General features: G+C 34.8%; 1 protein-coding gene across 1 annotated transcript in view; it reads left to right on the forward strand.

Moving 5' to 3' along the window:
* The window catches only part of LOC150100718 (microphthalmia-associated transcription factor-like), a 179675-nt gene that overhangs the window by 17783 nt on the left and 135424 nt on the right, over positions 1-26468 (forward strand). The window contains exon 2 of the mRNA XM_090401966.1: positions 3688-3984. Coding sequence (XP_090258092.1) covers positions 3707-3984 — 278 coding nt within the window. The 5' untranslated portion in view covers positions 3688-3706. The remainder of the gene's footprint in view (positions 1-3687; positions 3985-26468) is intronic.

Here is a 26468-nt window from a genome sequence, read left to right on the forward strand (position 1 = left end):
TTTCCAAATCGCTTTATACTACCGACACGCACACAGAAGAGAATTAGTAGCGTAATCAGTGATTGAGATATGATATTGCTTTTAAAGATATGTATATATTTAAAAAAAAACTAAAAGATATCCTTCATAATGGAATAGATGTGCTACTACAGAAACAAATACTTGTGCCTTACAGTCAAAGGTTTTATTTTACCGATAACGTTAATACCTAATCAGTTAATTGAAAGTAAGGACTCTGAAGTTCGCCAGGATATAGCGTCTTGCCTGGTTTTGTTTCTGAACGAAGATTTTTCGAACAATTCTAGCTAAAGTTTACTTATATCGTAGTAATGGAATTTTTTTTTCCTTTGAATTCCAAATTGAACTTTGGAAACACGAAAAAAAAAGGGAAAAAAAGACATTTAAAAGTAAAACGAATTTTCTTTCAATCTTTACAGTTAAGGAAAGCTTCTCGTAGGGCAATGGCCATTATAAGAGATTATAAGAAGAGCTTATAAAACAAAGAAAAAAGTCTGCAAAGGATTTGAGTTCATATTAGAAAGAATATGCCGTAAAACACGTGCTTTAGTGATTAATTACATATCTCGTATCGCTTACGTTATTATAGTAAAATATTCGCAATCTATATTACAAATGAGTCGCAAAATACCAATAATTTAAAAAATAACCATTTCTTAAATGATGGGCTTGAATCTCATGAAGCTCAGATTTTTATTATTATTATTATTATTATTATTTTCTTTTAGTTGCTTGGAATTATGGCCGAAATAATTAATGATATGAGGGCAATGTATCATGTCTGATTGCGTGCGTTCTCCACTCTGTATCTTTTAATTATTTCTTAGATGATCAAAATTAAATAACATCCTTAAATGTCCAAAAACTCATCGAGAGAGGGCATCGATTCGAACCTAGATGTTTTCCAAAGAAAAGCATCGTCGTTACTTACTGAGCTACGAAGGATCCCTCCGTAAGATAAAGTTTTTTTTTTTTAATATAATATGTTGAAATAGAAGATATAAGATGCTACATGAGAAATTTCTTTACACGAGAAAAGAATTTCATCTTCTCATCTTCCTTTTACCCTGCGGTGTCGAGGGTTTATTATCAACGGACCTCAAGCCGTTCACATGTATCCTATGTCCATAGTGTTGAGTTCTCAAGGTCGGTTTGCCTGCTTTGCGGGATGAAAAACCCAAGGATAAACTGGGGAAAAAACCCTACTGACCACGCCCAAGACTCGCTAACTTGGCTATGGCAGATCCTTCAGCTCCTCACGTCTCCGACGGGAATCGAACCTAGGATACTCCTTCCCCAGGCATATGGTTGCAGCCACTAGGCTAACCGCGCGGACGAAGAATTTCGTAATAATAAAATTCTTCAATGAATTTGCACATCCGACAGGGACAGTAGGTGTTTCTTGAAGATTCTGAACCTAATGGCACATTTCATTGGGGAGAAAATAGGAATTACTGCGATGAAATTCAGAAATACAGACTCATTTCTGTCTTAAAATTTTCTACTGTTTCTTAGTTGAGCTGCTATAGGTTTAGGCAAGCTACAGGATTAGAACTTCTGTATGTCACATTCGGTATCAACAATTCTCTACTAAATTATGCATAGCAAATTTGAATAATTTGTTATTTAAATATTACTTTACTCCTCCTGCCCCTGACACAATTATGCTCCCTAGAGGGAAATTCCCCACAGTTTAGAAAGCACTGTCTGAAACTATGACATGCGAAAAAAAAATTATTTGGGTTTATTTAGAATTAATAGGAGAGAGGAATCGGCCATGCGACAAGTTGATATGTCTATCCCTCAGGTGTGTATTTTGTTCGTGAGCTAGATTTTGTTTTAGGAGAGAAATGAGTTCACTTACACAAAATCAGCTAATGCAGTTTAAGTTGAAAAGGTTTAGAAAATGTTCACGATATTCTCAAAGGAGTTAATCCTTGATCTTTCCAGCCAAAGGACACCGTTCTTCCGAATGGACCATAGATGTGCCTCGGGGGGGGGAGCTGACTGTAAAAGTAGATGCTGTTACTATATTGCTTCTCAATTTAAATATCGCAATCAGTCTAATGAATGACAGCTGATGTTAATTCAGATGTATGAAAATTATTTGAGTTTATTACTGATGTCGCTTTTGGCCAAAGTACACTTTTATCAGGACTCGATTTGAAGCCATCTGAACATTGTTTTGGTATCAAAACTTTTGATTCAATCGCATTAAAGATAAGAACTTTACCAGAATAATTGCACTGCTAATGTTTTAGCAGGACAATTACTCTCTGGTAAAATTCTTATCTTATCTTCAAGGTTTAGTGCAACGATGCATTCCTTGCAAATTACACGCCACTTACTAACATAAAGAAAAACTTGGAATTCGAACCAAACTCGAATTTAACTTTTATTTACGTAAAAGTTAACTAGATTGCAAAATTCGAACAAAAATACAGAAATTTAGAAGAAGGAAAAAAAAAGGAAATTAAAAAAAAATTATATATTTCATGCTCGTAAAACACGCACGCACCTTTGCTTGCAAATTAGCCCGTTAATTGCTCTCAAACAGTTTTGAAGAGTTTTTGTTTTGGTGTTTTGTAATAGTCTCACATTGTTATCACAGTTTAGATTCTCCGTGTCGTGTGTCGGAACAGGTTGCCATATCTCTGTCTGATTGTTTTCGAGGACATGGTTAATTTCTTTGCGCTTGTTGGTTTATTGACAAAGGAATCCTGCGATTGATTTACATTTCTGTTTTTTCATATATATATTTCTGTGTATTTTAATTGAACAAACGATCACCGTGGATATGGTGGTTTTCAATACTTATTGATTTAATAGTTTATTTATGTAAGTCACTAATGTATATAATACGAGTTTTTAATCAAATTTTCAAAGTCAATCACTTCCTTGAAGTCTAACCAAATTTCCGTAGTCGGATAAATTGTTACATACTTCCAGGGTCTATCTCAGCAACCTAGTTAAGGGACAAGCTGGTATATAACAATTGTTTTTAAAAATATGGAATGCCAATGAAATCAGCAGTAATTATCGAAACAATTATAAAAGTAGTGTGGCCTTAAAACTAATTTTTGCATCGGCTTTGTCGCTGCTGACTTGTATCTATATAATCTAAAAGCTTTTCTCTTGTTCCTGACTTCTTCCTTTACGTCACAGAGACATACTTTATTGGCTCGGGACCTTTCATAAACACCCCCGTCTTATTAAAATATTGCAGACTAGCTCTAGTTAAATAATCAGCCAACAGAGCATCGGCGACTGCCTCATCTGCTGTACAGTACTTGCTTCGTGACATTTATTCACATGTCAACACAATGTTTACTTCCAAACAACATAATTATTACAACACATTCTTAGTTACGTTGTTGTACCTCTAGTTCCAAAACACTTTTTACTAAAAAGCTTGAATAAAAAAAAAAAAAGTGATTAAACTAAGGAAAAATTCTCTGTCGATGTCAAAGTAGGCTACATATCCGTAACCTATTTTAGCGTGGGAGGTTGAGTGTTTATCATAGCATTAGTCTGTAGGTAGTATGATGTTATCTCATGAAATCTTAGGGTCAAAAGCTAAAGTCCCTGTGGCTAAATGTAACAACCCATAGTTATTAGCTCTTTGTACCGATATAGTGAATCACTAAAGAATCCCTTTTAATCTCTAAGGGCCGGTGGTGCTGACGTCATGCCAACGAAGATCACCTCTGAACAGTTGGAACAACTATACGCAGAAATCAGTGCTGGACCTGGTCCACAGCGTCGACTCTCTAAATCAACCGTTATACGACGTCTTGCCAGTACTGTTCCTAACAAAAACTCTTCCTCCAAAGGAACACCTTCAAACACTCGTCCCGGTGCTTGTGTAATTCGAGTGACTCCAAAGGCTAAGGATAGTGAACTATTTACTAACAACCTAATCTCGGCAGCAGAGGCGGACAGTAGCGGAACTACAGAAGCTGATAGGTAAGAAATTTATTTGTAATCAGAATAAAAGTATTATTGTTAATTACCGCCTGGCCGATAGAATCAAGTAGAAGGCCGGTTCAGCTTATTTCAAATACTGCTCATGTGAATTAATCTCATTAATATTTTTATCATTGTCAGCATGTTATTGCAGCTTTAGGATGAACACGTGCGTATAGGTTCCCACGTGCAGCAGTGTCACAGGCTCTGTTTATATAAAAATAAACGAAATTCACTCATATATTTTATCGCTCTCATTTAAAAATGAGAGCGATAAAATATATAAAAGGAATAATTTTATGCTAACTTTGAACCCTTACGGAAAGTTATCTGTGCATGAGTTTAGCAAATTCGTGATTTCTTTTTTTTTTCTAAGAATTTTAATCTATACGATAACATATTCAATCTGTAATAGCTTATGACCTTTATGATCATTATAACCTTTAGTTATTATCGTTATAGTATAAAAAAAAAGATGTGTGTATCGCTAGCTTACAGTAAATGATTGCACATCAGTCAGTGATGTGCAATCTTTGACTGATGTACTATGATTAGATTAAATCGAAAATATTTTTAATTCTTAAATGAATTAATATTATTGTTTTCCACCTTTTACGAAGCCTAATTATTCATCAATGGAGGTTGTTCACCCATTAATTATGTTTTTGTCTCATACTTGTGTGTGTTCTCATGTCGAATTGTCTGTTTTGCCTGAATTCCAGCTTCCAAAAGGAAAAGCTTTATGCAACCGAAGGCTACATCCCAAATTATTGGATATGAATTATGAAAATACAGGTTTCCATTAGTATTTAGTATATTTAATAAGTTTAAGTATAAAATAAAAAAACGATGGTTTTATTCTGAAGATATGTTAGTTATTAACACTAAATTATCGTCATAAAAGGCAAAGGAAGTATACTAGCTAATTCTTTAAACTCTTGTTGAAAAAATATAACTTTAAAAATGGGAAAAATAAATATAATAACATATTTTTTGTAATTTTTCTTTAAAAATCAGTCGAAGAATTTGCATCGAGTTATTGAACTGTGACAATATTGGTGATTAATAAAAAAAAATAAATTAATGATAAGCTTAATATAAAAAATACATTATTTACCTATCCTCTTGCAATTAAATACATGAAATTGACACAAGTGCAACAAATTGTAGAAGGTTGAACACCTTGTTTATATAATCAGCTAACATCTCAAATTCTGAGTTTGGAGTCTACTAAATTTCTAGTCTGTGATGACGTCATGTTTGAGAAAATTCACTCATTGAACTTGAGCAGTTTTATTATAAGCATGTTCGTTGACGAATTGTGGCTGAGTGAAGGTGGCGCATCCGCTCTTTAATGAACTGTGAGTTCAAATTCCACCATGGGTTCCCGGATGTTTGGGAATGTCTTTAAATGATGAATTTCATTTCAAGGTGAGATCACCAGTCCGTTTATTGAAGGCCTGAAGTGGTTTGTAAATGTTCCATGTTTGGTCTCGTTGTTAGATAAAGTATTAAAATATTACAACAGGGTTTCGGGATTATCTAACCCTTTGGATATTCTTGGAACTGATAGTAATAGATAGTCTTTTATGGGTGGATTCATACATATATATATGTAAGCGTGTGGAAGCACATCGGCTATTTGAAACGGTGAGATGATAACTTTGTACTGGTTAACGGCTGGCAGCGAGGTTATACTCAATATTATAAAAATGTATTTGAAAATTAAATAAAAAGTTGATGAAATTTTAAATGTAACTAAATAACAACGTAGTATTTAAATAATTTTCCCCAACATTTGACATTCCTATATACTTATATATGATTTTCTGATGACATCATCATTACCTTAAATATAATCAAGACATTTAAGGTAAATCATTTGGTAGTTGGTGAGATTGGAGGCAGGGATGTTTATCTCCTTTGATAGTAAAGAGATGTATGTGAGGGCTAATCACTCCCCTTTTGATCATCATCAACGAATCATTGAGTTGGCAGTTGTGTCGCTTGATTGGAAAGTTGCAAAGATTATTCCAATTGATAAGGTGGCTCATCGAAGGGGTGGTGAATTATAAATCACTGTCTTATTAGTGTTATAACAAAAGGAAAGGAAAAATTAATTAAGAATGTATCTGGGATAGATGGATGTACCATATTGTGTCCTTCACTTGTTAAGCAGGACATCAGTCAAGTCTTTGATAGCATTCCACATAAGAACGTGCTAATTGAAATACAACAGTTATTGATAATTACCTGGGAAGACATAAAATAGCTACATGTATACATACCATATTGAGTTATTGTCATCTTTCTTATTGTGGGCAGAAAGTTGAACTAGAACAGTGATGATTGTATGTGGTTGAAGGAATATTTTACAACGAAAACCGTTTGCTTTCATGAGTATTTGTAATTTCAGTAGAAGTTACACTACTACTAAAAGTTACAGTAGAAGTTACTACTGGGGTCTCATTGGAGAAAGCAGCGCCTTCTCGTGTTAATATTATCGATCTGCTACCAGGAGATTTATGTCCATTTTGGGTGGCACTAACATAAACTCACCGATTAACCAAATTCATCATTTCTACCTTTACAGCACATGTAATAGCTAACAGGGCACTCAGAAGAAAACAAACTTCCCCAGCCTCGGTTTATAGACCTCAACAAGGGCTGCAACACCGAAATGTGGATTTCGGTGTTGCAGCCAGCTGAAGTCCCCTTTTAAGGTTAAATATTAAGAGTAAAATGTTTATCCTTTCTGATAACATGAAGTCTGGTAGAATAGTCAGTTGAGTGACTTGTGTTCTTTGCAGGATGATATTAAGAGATTGGAAGTTCGGCGAAAATCTTAATGTAAATAAATTCAAGTATACCCGACTCGCTAAGACGATATTAGATGATATGAGTGCTCATGCTTCATAGAGTTAAAAAAAAATTCAAGGATTTCAAATTTTGGTAACTAGAAAATTTAAGTTCAGGAATTATCTTGGTACGATAATATGTAAAACTCAATAGATCTTCAGTCTTCAACGAGTGAAACGTTAAGAGGCTGAAAGTTGTGATACTGTTACTTAAGTCTCTTTTCAGGCCAATATTATATTACGACTTCCAACTCAACTGACTCATGTTTTATTGAATGGCAACCGAATCAGAAATGTTCAAGAGAATTCACTAAATGTCTGAATGTTATATATTAGTTCAGGCACATTTACTTGTACATATAGCAGGCATTTGTTTCGTTTAAATGGTCTTCAGCAACTGGTTATAGAAGTAGTGAATTATGTAACCTTAATAAAAAAAAATTGTCATAACTGAAGGATATTTTAAGTATTGGTGTATAACGATCTAATTTAGTAAATGTTGAGCAAATTGCTATTGGTATTTTTATGTTTGCATATAAATATGCATTTTAAAAAAAAATGTTTGTAAGAATGAAGGTATCGGTAAGGTATTAGTGCGCATAGACGCAAGCCAATTTAAACGTGGGATGGTTAATGCGTAGTGCGTTCTTTTCGTTCCTTTTCTTTTTAACATTGATTCAAGCGCTTTCACACTAATCTCGTGGAGGTCGGTTTTTTCTTGGCACTCTTATTTTTTTCTCACAAACATAAAACTAACTTCGAACACATTTCATAGTTGTTACATGTGCAGTAAAGGTAAGAAGTGTGAATTTGATTCATTCATAAATTTGTTTATCGTTGAAACTCAAAATGGACTTAAATCTCCTAGTAGGAAGATCCATAATAATAATAATAATGGTTTATTATTATTATTTCCTACCAGAAGGCGCTGTTTTCGCCAATGAGCTACAACCAGAGAAAGTTAAGTATTTCTGGATGCAAGTTTTTGTTCTAAATGTTTCTTCGAACACAACAGTTTTTGTTCATGTTCTGCCAACAGTAATAAATAATTCCAGATGTGCAGGATGCCAACATTAAGAAAGTTGACAACAGCTTCTCACTTCTTGGATTTTTGATATGGTATGTTTGTATGTTGCTATTTTATGCCATCTTTGAGTATATTAAATCCATTAAAAATAATACAAAATTAATACAATAAGTACAATTAATACTATACTATTGGTGAATATCTCTATCTGAAAATTAATCGTAAAAATTAAAAGCTATTTTATTAGTAAATTAACGTCATGGCCTCAATTTTAATATTAAACCTCTCAGAGTCCAGTCTAAATATTTACCAGGTGGAAACGCCTCTGAAGTGATTGCATATCATTTATATTATTATTACTATACCAAAGTCATCAGCGAAAACATGCAAAAAATACTGCCTCAGCTCTGATCAAGTCTTGTGTCAAGTTTTTACCAACTTTATCTCCCAAACATTTTACACAGGTATGTAAATTATTATTATATGCAGGCACCTCCATTGAGTCCGAAGACTCATCATGGGAGGTCCATTTTAAAAACATTAATCAACAGTTGTCAATGCCTATACAATATCTATCGTATTTTGCCTTGAAATCATTCACCGAGACAAAGCACTCACAACTGACTCTGGCAGTCTATTTCACCACTCTCCAAGCAAAAAATCTAGTCCTCACTCCCATGGTAACCACACGCTTACTCAATTACATGGATGACCTCTGGTTTTCCTCACATTATTCATGCACTGAAATATTTGTCCACATGAATCCTGTAACCCACCCTAAGCAATTTATGTCTCTATCATATTTCCCCTTATGCACCGATCAACCAGCATACGGAGCATCACACAGTCCTGTCACCGTCTTAGTTACTCGCCTTTGAATTCGTTCTACCTTACCCACATCTCAAAAAACCCAGGCAACCAAATCTGTGCTCAACAATCCACGAGCTCTTATCAAAGAGCCTTATAAAGAAGAAGAAGAATAACCTTCTTATCTCTGCATATCAGGGTGTTCCTTAAATAGGTAATCCTGTGAGCTGTTTTAGCCACTTTTGCAATATGCCCTCTGAATTTCAACTCCCAATCTACCAACATCCCCAACTCCCCGGGCTTTAAATTAAACTTTTTAGCCTAGTTGTTACAAAGGGACTGCTCCATAGCCAAAAATAGCTTAGCTTTTTCTTGCCAATTTTTTTTATAGTTCATCTTTCATTTTTTATAGTCTAACATACACCTTCTTTCCAAAAAGAAACCGAACTTCTCGAAAATAGAAACTAGTGGCGCCACCTGGTTCTTTTTGTTGTCGAAAGCAGCAAACCTTCATTAGTGTTGTGCCAATCACCAATCACTGTTTATGACATTTGTTTCATTAGAAGCCGAGTTATAGTGCCAAGAGTGACACTGTGTATACTGCTCTGATTTTTTCACTAAATTTGAAACCTTTTCAAGCTGCCGGGAGTCAGAATAACGATCCTAATCCTTAGCATTTCTTGTTTATTTTCTTTTAAAACAATTATCATCAAAAGACATCCACAAAGGAATTTTGTGGTCTTCAAAAATAATTAATTTATTCGCTTCATCTTACGTAAAGGAATTGTCCAACAACGACTAGATTTTTAGTAAAGAAAATTAAAATTGTTCAGAAGTGCCAATTTAATATAGCTAATACCCTCGGGTTCCTATATATCACCATTCGAGATTCTGCAGAATTTTGGTTTTTCTTAACTTTAAAATTTGTTTTGCAGAAGTAACACTGAGTTAGGCTCATACGCAGTGGAAAGGTTTTTGCATCCCTCAAAACAGAAGAACCGACATTCACAAATGTCATGTACACTGGCTTCAGAGTCATCGTTGCTTCTGCTGTAACCCCGAATAAAAATAATAACAACAACATAACGTAACCTTGTCATTCTCAACGAATCGCCTTCATGGGTGGAGATCAATCAGTCTGATCAGTTCAAGGCCATTTCTCGTATTGACAAATACTTTTGACGGACGAACGATGGTCTTCGTTCGTCCGTCAAAGATAGGATGTTGTCCTATTTTTGAACGATAGGACAACGTCATTCAACTAGTTTTTTACTGTTCATCAGTTAAGATGCAGACTTGGAGAAATTTCGCCATCCATTGGATTTCTATAAACAAGTAACTGTTGGAACAACGTTAGTTTCTCATTATGAGAATTGTTCTAGTAATAGTAATAGCCGTGGACATTCCCTTATATATAAATGATTAGACTTCGTTTATGTATAATTTCATTGAAATTAAGGGATTGTAAACCGTTTCATGGAAATCTTGGAGAGCATTAATTTAGTGTAACTGTATCCCGTGAGGTCTGCATTTATTTCTATTAAGAATGGCCGATATACCAGATAATTAAGGATATTTTGCTTTTCAGGAATGCTATATAAACTTTGTTTGCCTACATCGAATTTAAGCTGTTTTATGTCCGTGTATGGACCCACATCCAGTGGTGTGTTGGTAAATTTTTAACAACCGGCTGGCTTTATGAAAAATTTGATTCTTCACAAAGTTCTATTGTATCTTCAGATGTCTTTGTTTCTGCTTCTTCAAATTTTGTCCTTTTAATGTTTAAGAAGTTTCGTTCTATTTCATTTTTTCAACTAACGGGTATCCGCTTTTCCGACCGCAAAACTCTAACCCTGATTAAAATTATTTTAATTATTAAAAAAAAAAAAGAAGAAAAAACCGAAATAAAAACATATATTAAAGAAAATTTTCCTATATTACCTACAACTTACCTATTATCAAATGAAATTATGAACAAAAAAAAAAAAATGTAACACTAATATTACTACTCGTAGTCGATCAAATGACCAGAGACTGTTAGCCGTCGCGACGAATTTTTGTATTTATCGATAGTGCAACAATGTTGCATTTCCAAGAACTTAATGTTGCAAGTTCTTGGAAATTCGCCGAAAAATAAGGCATTATTGTTTATACAAATAACCGGGAGTTTTGATAACGTGTTTGTGTTTTAGTGAATACAGACATTGGTTAGTAAATAAAATCGTTTCCAAATTCCCGTTCGTAAATTGAATTTGTGTTTTGTGAATTCTCCTTTATGCATTTATTTTTGATAATAATAATAATATATGTAAGTGTTTATTATACAATTTCAAAATATTTACGAGAAAAAGTATATACTATCATTCATCATCTATCCTTTCATAACGAATTTTAATAACCGGCTCGCCCGACTTAAAAACATTAACAACCGGCTCGCACGAGCCGGTCCCAACACACCACTGCCCACATCGTACTACTGAAAACCAAATCCGACGGAATGGCTTATTCGCGTGTCTCCTGCGTTTTGCGGGATGCAAACATCCATGTTTTCCTTCCATAAAACTTACTTTTAGTTTTAAAAAAATCCCGATAAAGGTTTTTCGCTTCCTAGACGGAAGTCGAACCCAGGTTTTTCCACCGAAGGGCATCGTCAAACTGACTGGAGGCTCCTTTGAATTTAATAGTAATACTTATCGGTAACTTACACCATAATTTATGAACTATTACATGGTTCACTAGGAAAAAGCCTCAGTCAGTATCGGCGATGCTCTTTGGTTAGAAAAACCTGGATTCAAATCTCGTTTAGGATACGAACCTTTATCAGGACTTTTCAATTGAAAGTGAATGAACCGATCCCATCCGGAGAGGGGAGGCAATGGTTTTCCCTCTCTGAAACTCTGACTTTTTATAACGCAAACCGGCGCCATAAAAGCATGTGCAGCTTACAGGCTCAACATGTTAGTTTCAAATCTGTACTAATCCCAAATAACGACATATTTTCAGTAGAAACTACTTATTTAATATTTCAGTTATTTTACTGATCTAGAAAAGTTTATAATCCGTATTAACATAATTAATATATTTAACATATAAAGTAAGAAAGCTCCTGAGATTTGTCTTTAAACGAGTTTGGCCTAAACTGAAAGTATTTTTTGTTGTTACTGCTTTCTACTAATATATATATTATATTAGTACTCACACACGCACGCACGCACAATGTGTTATCGCAAAGCTATCGAGGTGCTGACGAGCATTATAATAGCAATAATCCCAACTTGATGCATTAAGATCAATCTCTTAGCGAACTAACTTAGTTCTAATTTTGGTAAAGAAAGGAGGACTGATAATCCTGTTCTCCATAGTATATTGTGGCTGTGAATTCTGTTCTCTGGAGACGTCACTTTCTCATGGGGAACAAGTTCTGGCATGTCTGTGTGAGACATGGCAGAGCTCTTCGGAAATCCTCACGTCTTAGAGGGATTTAAATTCGGGTCTTTCTAACTAAAGGACGTTGTTGCGACCAACGAAACTGTGGACGGCACCCCAATAGCCGGTTGTGTAAACTGCGAATTATCGAGTACAAATATTTTATAATGCCTAATTCTAAACGCATGGAAATAATTTCCTTTTCTCTCGTTATAAAAGAAAGAGAAAACATCTCTATTTTAAAAAGTATATATTTTTTTTTTATCGGGAACATTTATCCTAAAATAATTCCAGAAACGAAAAATTATATTTTGTACGCCCACAGTTCATAGAACTGGTGTTGCAAATGCGCCAAGATTAGTCAATTCATGCTGAAGGAGAGAAAGAAATAAAGAATGTACGAATTGGTCACCAACACGCGAAATCACCTACTTTATACGTAAATTTTCCAACTGTTGTACAAGCAAAATAGTTACCACTTTAAGAACTACAATGATCATAAAAAGAAAAGCTAATAATAAACTCATCCCACTAAACGCATTGATTACCCTAATATCGGAATGGATTCTCCTTCTGACATGCGCAGAAGTGTCGAACAGTCTCCCATCTGTGGGCGTACAGTACATACATTGTTATTTGCATTTATTGTAACAAAACATAAGCGGATTGTACTAAAAGTAGTTGTATGACACCGGAATGTTGTGTGCTTATATCCTTCTCTGTGAATGTAATTTCTTTGAAAGAGTATAAACTATTCTTGTTGTTTAAAACCCCCCCCCCCCCAAAATTTTTTTTTTAAATTAACGATATTAGCACTTGTTAACCATGTTAGCTATTATTTTTATACTTTGTTTGCAATGTATACAAATATATTGTATTAGACTAGCAGCCCCTAACTTTTTCGGTCAACGCCCCCCCCCCCCCTTCCATCATTTGCCAATGAATATTTGTCAGTGCTCAATTTATAGTCTTCTGTGTTAACTCAGTCTAGAAAGACAAGTCGAGACACATGTTGAATGTTACCGAGAATCAGACATATGGTATTCATTATCTATTTGTGTAATTTTGTGTTTTCAGACTCTGATACCACAGTTTTAACTTCTCTATCTTAGAGCCGCTCAAAAAAAAAAAAAATCTTTAACGCTTCTTAGCTCATAAAATTGTTTATGCACTTTCAATATATTTGAAACAGCATGGCCGAGTTTGTTTTTTGATGCGTCCTTATTGGTTGATTGAATAATTTATTAGCACGGTAACGTACTGTTTATGATAGTTAATTTTTTACTTTCAATTTACGTACTAAGTTTGCTTAAAGACAGATCTCGGCAAGCTTATTACAAGGAAGTTGATTATGGAAGGAAGTACATTCGACATATTTATGTCGACTTTTTCTAGAAAAAAATGCTATCAGTTTTGTCGAGCTAGAAAAGTCTTAGTATATAGGAGATAAACAACGCAAGAGACCTATAAATAGTGTGACATTATCTCTGAAGTAACTAGACGTACTTTGACGTGTGTTAGTTAGTTTCACTTGTTTAATTTAATAATAAAAAACAATTTTTCTCAAACAATTTTATGGAAGTTCTGTTGACTAATTGGGAATAAAGGACGGGGGGGGGGGATTTTTGGCGAGTACTGTAACTTTTTTTTGAGTGGCGAGTAAAGTTTACATAATTTGTCGAGCGGATTCTTATGCTGAAAAATCTTGGTTTTTATATTTCATTTAACTGTCATAATATGAAAATATTATGATGCACAGGTGTTGGCTCTTATTGCCCAGGAATTTTATTTGAAATTTCTGTGATGTTCAAGTTTGCTTGAAATGGATTATTGATAAAATATACAATAATTTCAGTTTTATTAAAATCTTTAAATCTTGAATTTATTTCTTCCTCGACTAATTTTATTTCACGAATCAATTCTTTTAAATCATAGCGAAGCATTTCTTGATTTTGTTCAAAATTTTTTAATAAATATGGGAGATGTCTAAATTCGCGGTCATTTATATTTTTCTTTAATAAAAGCAAGTATTGTTGTTAAGTTTTTATTGAACTTAACGTGTCAATTAAATTTTTATCTATACCTTGTAACTCTAAATTTAAATTGCTTAATTTCGTACAGAAACCTACTTAAAATGATAAGTGTAACAACCATCTTTTATCACTCAATTATGGATAAATATCTCCTTTTTCATCAAGAAAAAATTTTATTTTATATCATTAATTAATACAAGAAATCTTTCTAAAAATTGACTTCTGCTGAGCCAGCGAACATTATTGTACAAAGAAGTTCTTCCCTATCATCATCATCTGCCTGTAATTTAAATAATCGCCGTTGCAGGGCTTTTCCTCAAACAGAATTTACAATTTTAAATGTAATATCCAAAACATCTTTTGTGCTTAATCTTTTACTACACAGTACTTGTTGGTGAATAATACAGTGGTACGTTAAAAAATCTGGATATTTATCATCGTTTTTACATAATGAAATGAAGCCTGATTTATTACCTATCGTTGCAGGAGCACCATCAGTAGTAATAGACACAAGTTTAAAAAGCAGAAGTTTGTGTTGTTTCACAAATTCATCAAATGCTGAAAAAATGTCTTCTCCCCTAGTCCTTCCCAATAATGGTATAATTTTCAAAAGTTCTTCTTTACTTGAATAATCTTGAAATACCATTAACTGAGCAATATCAGTGAAGTCGTTTGAATCATCAAATTGTAATGAAAACGCAACACACTGGTGAATGTCTGACATTAACCTGGCCTGGAAACTTTTCTCCGGCAATTGGAACTCTTCCTTTCGGCAATTTGAAACCTTGTCTGCGGCCTAGAAGTAGTCTCTCTCTAGCGACGTCTCGAACCGAGAAGCTCCTTTCTGGAAGCGGGAAACTCCTCTCTCTCAAGCAACGTGGATCCGGGTAGTCTCTCTGATGGCGATCCTGGACCGGGCGGCCTCCTCTCTGACAGCAATTCTGGAACCGGGACTCCCTTCTGCTTGCTTCAGTCCCTTTTTATTAGGCCTTCTCTGAGACTTTGCATGAAGTTTGCCAACCCCCAAAGAATCGGTATGAGTCTTTCATCTTAAGTTTCAAGTTCGGCACGCCTTTTGTTCTCCTCCGCTTTCTTTTGATTGTAAGTTGCCGGCCATAGGAAAGTTGTTTGAATTCTTTCTGACTGACTTCGGAGATGTTTACACTTAGAGCCTGCAAGCCGTTCTCATACATACAGGGTGTTCGGGATAAATTTGACAGTTTCGTAAGGAAAAAGAAAATCTTCTTTGTATCTATTAAATTTAATGAATTGACAAAAAAACATTACAGGCAGAGTTAATTACAATACTATCAACAAGATTTACTCAAAATAACCACCATTAGCATCGATCACAGCTTCAATTCTGCTTCGGAACCTCGAACAAGCTGATGCTACAGTCTCCCTGGGAAGGGCCGCAAAAACTGTTTTAATTTTATCCATTAACTGGGCTTTTGTATTACTGGAAGTGCGATTGGTGTCTTTTTCAACTGCGCCCCATACAAAATAATCCATGGGGTTAAGGTCTGGGGAGTTTGGAGGCCAAACATTTGGACTGGTGAAGTCGTAGAAATTTTCAGACAACCATTTTTGACTTTTCCCAGAGGTGTGGCAAGGGGCCGAATCCTGCTGCCATACATACGGCCTACCATTGGCTACCCTTGTTATCCAGGGCTTGACTACAGTTAGCAACTCCACGAACAAAGCCCGAATTCCAATGCCAGGGTTCTTCAACACCTGTTCCTGCAGATTTGCGAGGAATTCTGCTGTACGAACGCAATCAGATCGTCTGCTAGGGATCTTTCTTCTTGCTACATCCTCGTAGTCACCATTGCAAGTCTCTAGTTCATGCCTGATTGTTTTTACTGTATTCAGGGAGCATTGGGCAGCAGTCGTAATATCCTTATTTTGATGGCGGGCACGAATCATCATGATACAAGTTATTCTCTTCCATGATTCAGGTGGGTTCCAGCTATCCATCCTTTCTGACATCTTGTATATGAATGAAGAAGGGTCCAAACTTTTAAATGAAGAGAAGTGTGTGTGTAACTTACGGAAAAATATAATTAATTATAAATATGTCAAATTTATCCCGAACACCCTGTACAAGTTTCGATAACAATCTTTCTAATGCTGCCATGTACGGCTTCGGCGACAAAAACATTGCCTTTGTTTTTAACACACTAACATATTGTTATTAAAGCAGTATATACAGTTAACTTCAAAAGAGTTATTTACAAAAACATCTAATACAAACTAAACCTAGACAAACAAAATTTATTTTTTACAATATTCACATGGGACTTAACCTAAGTAAAAAATCGATGTAATGTGCTTTGGAATATTTAATATTTAAGCTACAATCGAGTTTTTACATTTTGCTTATAATCGTATTCACTCGGCTGGCTGTTTGACTTCCACTGATCCAAATTAATTCATTTACCCGGACTTATAAGAAAATTACTGATTTGACAATCTTAACGAAAAATAAATAAACAATAGCAATACACTTAAAGCGAGTTAAAAATAATACAAAATAATGATAAATAAAATATTATGTTTTCAGTTTTAATTAAATTTGTAAGTAAGGAGGAATCTACAAGAGATCGACCAAAAATCGCTCCGCGATCGACCGGTCGATCGCGATCGACGGGTCGAACACCCCTGGCCTAGTGGCTTTGCGCTTCGCAGCCTGGAGAAGGAGTGTCCTAGGTTCGATTCCCGTCGACGACATGAGGAGCTTAAGGATCATCCTCAGCCATAGCCAAGTTAGCCGATCTTGGGCGTGGACAGCAGACTGTAGCCCGTGAGCACACAGGCTACAGTCATAAATACGGCAAGGAAGGCAACGGAAAACCACCTTGCATCACTATCTCCCTAGTGATCAACTGCAACCTCTCAAGAGAGGAAGCCACAGGATCAGATCAGATATATGTATACAGCAACCTCTCGATTAGTGCGCCTAATGCGTTCTTTAAAACAGGAGCATTAATCGAAAACGCACTAATAGAATATATATATTACATAATAACCTATGGGAAACTGTATAATTCGTTCCTCAGATTTCTTTTTTGAACCTTAAATTTTTTTATAAAATAATTAAGGTATGTCTCGGGGTCTAGTTAAAGGAAAACCATGAAGCTGAAAGACAATAAAACATATTCAGAATATAAATTTTATTATTCTACTTCTTAACAAAGAATTGAGCTAACATAGTTTGGGGGCATTTTGTTTCTTTTTTACATACAACCGACCGTATGGCCCTATTGCCTCTTCTACTCTTCTGCAAATTTTACTGCTTCTCTCTTCATCATCGAATCTTTTTCACACATCCACTTTTTTGCTCACTAATTCTTTTACTCGTGATTAAAGCTTGGGAAAATACTTTAAACTAAAAAAAAAAAGTAAGGAAAACAAGCTCGTATAACATTGCAAAGGAAGCACAAGATACGACCATCAAAGTGCTATGTAATTATAGTACAGCTTCGCTTGTCTTGGTGCTAAGAATAGTCGATTCATGCTGAAGGGGAGAAAGAAATGAAGGACGTACGAATCGGTCGCCAACACGCGAAATCACGTGCTTTATAGATAAAATTTCCCAACTGTTATACAAGCAAAATAGTTACCACTTTAAAAACTACAATAATTTTCCGACGTGTAATAATAAACAACTCATCCCACAAGACGGATTGATTACCCTATTATCGGAATAGATTCTCCTTTTTGTGACATGCGCAGAAGTGTCGAAAGGTCTCGAATCTGTGGGCGTCCTATAGCAGACGACATAAATATTGGCGGTAAATATTTGAACATAGTGAACATGGAAGTAGTGTGGTTAGTGCAGGCAAGTTAGCCATAAAAATGTATAGATAGAAAATTTTTAAAATCTGTAACATTCATTTTTAAGATGTATATAGGCGCACTAATCGAATTTGAGTATCGAAAAAAAATGACGAACTAATCGGGGGCGCACTAATCGAGGGATTACTGTATATGTATCATTTTGAAGCATGTAGATTTAATTGGTTTAGCTAGTACCATTTGCTTCTGTAGCTGTGTATTAAATTATTTATATTACAAGTACATTGTTTGAATAGTTACGCTTTATCTTTATTTTTTAATGGAGTCAGGATCCCATCTGTAAGATGTTTGATACATGGATGAAGAGTACTTTATCAAAATGGTGTTGCAAAATCGCAGCCGGTTTGTTGCAATCATTCACTCCAAATGCTATCTTCGATTATTTTTTCTGCTTGGATAATGGAAAAAGAATAACTGTCTTGTATCTTACACACGAGCTAATACAGTCAAACAATTTGATATACACCCTCTGTCCAAAATGAAACCGAACTTTTCGAAAATAGAAGAAACTAGTGGCGCCACCTGTTGTATCTCTTTGTTGTCGAAAGTGGCAACCTTCATTAGTGTTCTGTCAACTGCTTATGACATTTGTTTCATTAGAAGCCGAGTTATAGTGCCAAGAGTGACAGTGTGTTTTGACGAACGGTCGGAAAGTTTCAACCAGAGAGCTGCGATTGACTTTTGTGTTAAACTTGGTAAAAGTTTTACCGAAACGCACGCATGAAATGCTTCAAAAAGCATACGGTGATGAATGCTTATCTCGTACTAAAGTTTACGAGTGGTTTAAGCAATTTCAAAGTGGTCGTGAGACGCTTGAGAATGACGAAAAGCCGGACCGTCCAAAAACTGGACTGAGCGAAGTTAACATCCAAAAAGTGCGTTTTTTCATCAAAGAAAAACCGAAATCGTCCGTGAAATTGATTGAAGATGAACTGAGATTCCAAAATCAACTATGCACAACATTTTGACCGAGAGTTTGGGCCTTCGTAAATTGAACTCGCGACGATTTGTTCCCCACAAGTTGACCGACGACCAAAAAATGTATCGAATTGAACACTGCAAGGACCTCATTAAAACCGCTCGTAAGGACTCAAACTTCCTTGAAGCGATCGTTACTGGTGACGAAATGCTGTTTTGAGTATGAGCCCGAAACAAAGCGCCAGAGTGCTGAGTGGAGACCACCAGAAGACTGGCATCCGAAAAAAAGTCGCTTATGGAAGTCAAAAGTAAAGACAATGCTGATTTGTTTTTACGATTCCAAGGGCATTATCCACAAAGAATTCGTTCCGCCTGGCCAAAACGGTCAATGGTGAGTTTTATCTAGAAGTTTTGAAGCGATTGATAGCGAGAATTCGTCGCATATGGCCTGAATATCGTGACGACCGACCGTTCGTCAAAATATATTGTCACTATTGGCACTGTAACTCGGCTTCTAATGAAAGAAATGTCATAAACAGTTGACACAACACTAATGAAGGTTGCCGCTTTCGATACCAAAAAGATACAACAGGTGGCGCCACAAGTTTCTTCTATTTTAGAAAAGTTCGGTTTCTTTTTGGACAGAGGGTGTACTCTGATTGGAGATCTAACATGTTCCAGTCACAAAATTACATCACAGTCCTTTTCCCTTCAGTAATACTTAAATGTTTTGAATGGGTAACTGTACTTGTCGCATGCAATACATTTATATTATTTTATTATCATTATATTATTCGTGGTAATAGTGTATCAAAAACAATGGTGATGTCAGTATGAAATATATCCATATATCACCTAAAGAAAAACTCTTTCTCCTCTTCTCTCATAGAGAACTTAACCCTAAACCAAAGTCTCCAAAAATTTCACTTCATGCTTGCTCGGAAAGTCTAAAAGTTTTTGAGAAAGAAAGATTGACTGTGCATTCTTTGAGGTGAGGTATTGAAGGGCAAATGTCGCATGATATTTGCCTTTCGATTGGAAACATCTGGTGTAGAACTCGAATAGCTTTTAAGTTTTTTTTTTTTTTTTTTCTCTCATCTGAAAATCAGTCACCGGAGTTTTTCTTCCAAGAAACGCATCTTAACAGATCGTAAGGAAAATTAGGATGTATGTGGTGCTATTTCTAATTATTAAAGATTATAAGACCATGAAAATGTTTGTGAAAAATTCATGCAACTCAAACCGAACTATTGTGTTACAAAGAATCAACACGAAAGGAGTAATGACAGAGAGAGAGAGATCATTACTTCATCTCTCTTTTCTGCGCGTATTCAAGATTATTTTTAAAGGATCCGGACATTAGAGTAATATTCACTGGTCGAACAGTTTCTACGTTGTTGTTACAGGCAAAGTAATGCATGCGGTGCAAGAAAAAACTAGTTTCTGGTCGATGAGGAGACATACGAGAACATATGCATACTAACAAAGGCTGAAAGTTCAAGTTATCTAAACTCGAGAAATTTCATCTTTTCTATTTAAGAATTTATTTAATATAAATTGTTTCTTCTAAAATTTGTATTAATATAGATTCTTTCTTGTAAAAGGGATGAAATATTTTTCTAAATATGTTTCTTTTTTTGACTGACATGGCTTTTCGCCACTTACGACAAAAATCGACACAGGTGACAAAATATCTAGGTTCGGCCTATGTATCGGATCGGTTTTGTAGCCGGTAGTACCAAAGCTCTGACGCAAAAATGGTTGTAAAAACGTTATTGAAGTCATAAGAGATACTTTTAATTTTTAACTAAAAATGATATTATTTATCTGGCGATTGAAACTGATTACTTGAGGCAATTTATCTTGGCTTGCTCCTTCTTATCTCTAAATATGCCACAAACGACAAGAGAACATCGAGAATTATACAACGAAAATTTATCTGCAAGATCTCCTATTCCGGGTATAGTTTTTGTCAAGCGATATATCTCGAACTGATAGAGAAAAGTACTGATATATCAACTGATTAGGAGCTGATATATGATAACAGTGCTAACTGTTAAGGATTATACATCCATATAGTGTTTTAGGTTTCTGCCTGAAAAATTTCCCAAATTCATACTCAAACGTATTACGAGAAATTACTTATTTGAGTATTTTTTATTGCTAATTACATGCTCATGATCCTCTGAAGTTAGAATTTATTTCTAAAAAAAGAATATTAAAAAGTAACGAAGTATATAATCTTGGATATTTGTATTGCGTTTTGCTACACTGATGTTTTATTTTTTTATTTTTTTTGATTTATTCTATGTTTTTTTTTTTTTTTTTGGTTTAAATCTTTGAAAAATAAAATAGCCTAAGCTCAATAATTAGACTTTGGGCTAATTTTTAGGAATTCGAGTAAGTGCAGGATTTCTCCCTTTTGGGATAAGAATCCTGTAAAACGAACTATATTTTAAAATAAATTACAAATAAACGAGTGTTCTAAACCAGTATACCATGCTGTTAAAATGGATAATTAAATATAATTAAATAGATAATTAAAAATCGATAATTACGCTAATATCAACTTTGATATGTAGTGCATACTTGCTCTACGAACCCAAACCATTCTGTTCATTATAGACTCCTATAATGAAATATCAAGATAATATAAGATATATATATATATAAGATAGTGTGTTATGAATATAATCAAAATAGATAAACAGTCAATCAGTAACATCCCATTTTCTAAAAAGTCATACTAAAAGTTACTTACATGCAGCGACTGGATTCGAATCCAGATCTTTCCAAGCAAAGGGCATTGTAGTTGGATGGTACGATGGCTTTACATCATGCTCTTTTAAGCAGAAACATTTATTTCTGCTTACGTTCAATGACATAGCAAGTAAAGTAATACCTACGCTGTTTTTTCTACGACAAATTAAATAACTTTTAACCAACATAACATCGGTTTCGAAATTTTTTATACTATAAAAATAATTGGTTCGTCCATCATATTGGTACTTTGTTCAGTATAAATAACAGAAACGAAGCCAATAGTAAGTACAGACCAGCGCACAAAGTCCTGTTTGAAGGATACTGCACACTTTTTCCATATCGGACAGGGTTATACCTACCTACCCTATGGAAAACTTAGGGTTTTGCTTACTGGCAGTTGAACAACAAGGGATTTGTATCCACTTAATTATTATTAAGGATGCCAGAAAAAAAAATAGCCGTTTGGCTTTCAATTTATGTTATAATATACAAACACACCTTTATGGCATTCGTATAGTAAAGGTATGTAGGTTCTTTTCACTTAAACCTTGTTATCTTCCAGGTCTACCTACTCACTGATGAGACCTCAAAAAAGGTTGAAACCGGTCTAGGTAGTGACCTCTCCTCATAATGTAATTACAGTATTACATCCCCTAGGGGCTGTGTTTTTACATTATGAGAAAATATCAAGGACAGTGAGGGAGCTCCACCTTTGCTTCGAGTTGCCTTGGTGTTGTATTACCAAGTTGTCATTTACACTTGGATTCGCCGATAGTTTTTCGATATATATCTATCTATATATATATATATGAAACTCATAGATTCGTAGTTCTCGATCTTAGAGTTTTGCTTACTGGCAGTTGAACAACAAGGGATTTGTATCCCCTTAATTAAGCATTAATGTCTTTTGGCGATCTTAAAGCGTGACGAGTCTTAATCAGTTTGAACGCAACTCAGATGTTGAAAGGCTTAAAAAGTTTTGCGATCTTTTTCGACACTGTACCTGCATAAGGAATAACTATGGATGACCTGTATTGAGTAATGGTAGATTGTTGTTGTTGTGGGAGGTTGCTATGAAGAATCTTGTTGATTAAATTCCTTGGATATACATTTTAAGATCGCCAAAAGACATTAATGCTTTTTTCAAACACTCTGGAGTGTACAATATCCCATGTGACTGTGGTCTTAACTATATAGCACATACGTCGAGAAGCCTCGAAATCCGAAAAAAAACAACATATAGGAGATGTTAATAACAACAGAACAGACAATTCAGGTCTAGCCCATCATTACGCGATTACAAACCATACCATTGATTGGGACAGCAGCTCCATGCCTTACCCAGAAGAAGATTTCCATTGTAGAAATTTCAGGGAAGCTGTAGTAGTCCTCCGTTCTGGAGAAAATTTTAACAGAAACCAGGGAATGATAATAGCTGACATATGGAAAATCTTAATAAGATCACTCAGTCTGCCAAAATTTAATTTCGCTTAAAACTACAGAGCGTGCTCTCACAACAGTACAGTAACTAACACAACACGCTCCATGCGTGTAATGTTACGCGTTCTGTTTTAATGTACGCGATAGTGTTTCTCCATTTTGTCTGTACTTTGAGTTTTCTCTCACCGTTATAAGCCCTAAAGAAGCCGAACAGCCCCTTTGGCGAAACTTATTGGCATTAGATGTTTATAAATAAATGGTCAATTAAAGATCAATATATATTTCATTTTAATTAGATAAGCATTCCATTTTTTAAAAAGTACAAATGTGTCAACGAATGAAAATACATTTTAATGTATACTAAAAATCTGTTTCATATTTTGAATTATTTTGACATTATTATCACACTGGTCTGTGTGTTTTGTGAGAGGAAAAAACCTTTATTTAATTAAAAGTGGCCAACTCCTCTTGTCCAGAAAAAAGTCTTTGAAAATCTTTCGAGTCCAACAGGATTAGAACCGAAGTTTCTTTCTGAAGTGACTTGAATGGCAAACCATTCAAGCGATTGGCTTGCCAAGGTAATCGTTTTAAAACCCACTGGAATTACCATTTACGTGTAATACTGATTTTGCTGAGCGTAGTGACAAAAATGGCGCTGTTATATTTGTAATGCAAAATATGACTGGTATAGGTGTTTTCATATCGAGCAGGCCAACGGCATTCAGTGATTATTCTGTCCATAATCGTCTTCAAGATGGGGACTGATATACTCAATGCAGTACACACACACACACACTCAAAAAAAAAAAAAAGCTACAATATTGTTTTCATGACGTTTTAATATCTAGTTCCGTTTTTAATGTATTTTTCTCATATTGTTAATTTAAGTACTTCTCAGAAATTTTTTTTATGAAAAGAGAAGTTTAAAAAAAAAAAGTCGCGTTTTTTGAAAACCAGTGGAAAATGTCAAAGTAGTCCGCATAGCGCAAATCACTTTTTCATAATTTACACACCATTTAAATGAACATTTTACCTTGACTTTTCCATTAATAGAAATGAGTTATTTTAAGTCACAATTCGCAACCACGCGTATCCCCTAATTAGCTTTGTCATGTCAATAAACAAGTAGTAGTACCTTTTTGGTACAATGAATTGAATTCTCCTAAAAAACATCTCATAAGTACAGAGAAAATAGGAGGTTGATCGTAATTAAGAAGGGTTTACTTGGCTGGCATTATTTTTTATTAATAGCATGTTGTTAGATAGCATAATGTTAGCCAAGTATGTGCTTTTAAATTACAGCCGGATCTGTTTTCTTATAACATGGTTCAAAATTTTACATAATAAATGTTTTTAAACTGACAGGTCGCTTTTTTTTTTTAAGCTGAAATAGGTAAACAAGTCGAGGTCAAAACGGAGCGATGCGATCTGCAACATTTCACTTTCTAACTTCCTTTTTTTATTCTCCACGGGCGCCTCAATATTATGCAAGAATTTTCAGGAACTTGGAGCCAAATCATAAACAAATTTCCTTGAAATCTGTTTAATATCGCGACTTGTAACTTGTATTGAAACTTATAGACCTTTTTCTAGAGTTTTAATTATATTTACTGTCTTTACCAAAGCTTTCATGTTGCATAACATCTTCCTATCAAGCCATCGACCTTCCACATCGTCGGTATCTCCTTACCTCCCACTTACCGTTCTTATCAAATGTAATCATTCTTTCATATCATATAGAAGCTGGTCTTATCTCTCGTGTTCTCTGTTTCATCAGAAGTAAGTAAGTAATCAAATATCTGACACAGCAAATCTCTTAAACTATTTTTTTTTTTTTTTGTTCCCAGATGTTGGTTTGACATACATTGGAGATTTTGTTGGTACTGACGAAATATCTTTCTCTCTCTCTCTACATATATATATTCCCTTACGATCAGACGTAATAAAATCCACCCTAATGTAATAATACATTTAAACTTTGCTTTAAATCAAAGTGAATGTCAAAGAATATTCAAACAAGTTAATGCAGGTTATAGAGCTTCACTTATTTACCATTTTCAAGTTAGCAAAAAAACTAATACTTTGAAAACTTCACAAAAAAAACTAAACTAATTATTCCATTCGCTAAAGGTCAATGATCTGCATGCCCTTAAAACTTTCGGGCGACTGTCATTTTTATTCACGAACGTCCTGTTTAAGAAAAGAACAGACGAAGTCAGTAACCTAATCTAAGCCTTCCAACGTAGTTGATAGGCCCGCAATTAGAATGTTCCAAAGTCCAGGTTTATTTGTTTGTATTTTTAAATTTACATTTTTGTAACACATGAGTAGTGCGTTTGTATGAGGATTATTCATTATTGATGGTGACGCGAGAAATATTTACAGTACTTTCCAGTTAAATGCGAGTTAGTGAGTCTCATTCGGAGGTAGAAGATTATTCAATACCTCCCAGAAAATCGTCTTTTTTTTTCTTCTTATGGACTAGTATTGAGGCAGCTAAGATCATGGGGGGGGGTTGTGTGATGCACAGTAGACTTCGCTATAGCAAACCTACTGTTGCAAGCGTACAGATAAGTTTCGATCAAATCCCTATTAGGTACATTGCTATGCTATGCTAAAAAGAATTTCACTACGGCAAACTTTACAATATAAAAACTATTCCTGTAGTCCCTACGAGATCGTTACAATAAGAAGTGGTTGCATCTGTTTTGCGAAGTGATATCAGTTTCCAGGTTTAATCAGCCGCAAAGTAAATTTATTATATCTGTGAATTACATGCCTTCTTCATCTGGGCATCTCCTGAAAGAAAAATCCTGAATTTTAGGAGAAAAATCTATCACCGTCTGAAGTCAACTAACTTAATTTCATTTGAAAATGCCTTGAAGAATTCCATCGTATACCCTTATTCGAATTCATGGTTTTTCAACCAAAGGCTGCGTGTCGTTCCCTTTCTTCCAAATGCGTTAACAAAGTGCCTTCCAAGAAAACTGCTGTAATTCTGTTACCTTTTGAGTGATATTGACAAACTCTGTCTCATTTTGAAAAATGTGCAAACAAATATTCTGAAAACGATCAGTAATATGTGTGAACTTACGAGGGTGGTCTGAAAACTTCTCGGCCTCGACCATAGATGGCAGCACTATCGGCAAGAGTTTTTTTTTTTCTAAGTTGGTACATCTGTCTTAAGCATGCATGTGAAACTGCAAGTCATTTTATCAAGTATTTTTTTTATATATACAGCTGTCTGAAGCAAACGTGTTGTCTCTATCCCTTGAAATGGATAAAATTGAGTATCGTGCAGTTATAAAATTCTTTGTAAAAGGTTTAACGCTAAAAGAAATTCATTCGATATGC

The sequence above is a fragment of the Typopeltis vanoorti genome, chromosome 12, assembly GCF_054136105.1.
Source record: "Typopeltis vanoorti isolate ZY-2024b chromosome 12, IOZ_Tvanoo_1.0, whole genome shotgun sequence".
In the NCBI taxonomy this organism is placed as follows: Eukaryota; Metazoa; Arthropoda; class Arachnida; order Uropygi; family Thelyphonidae; genus Typopeltis; species Typopeltis vanoorti.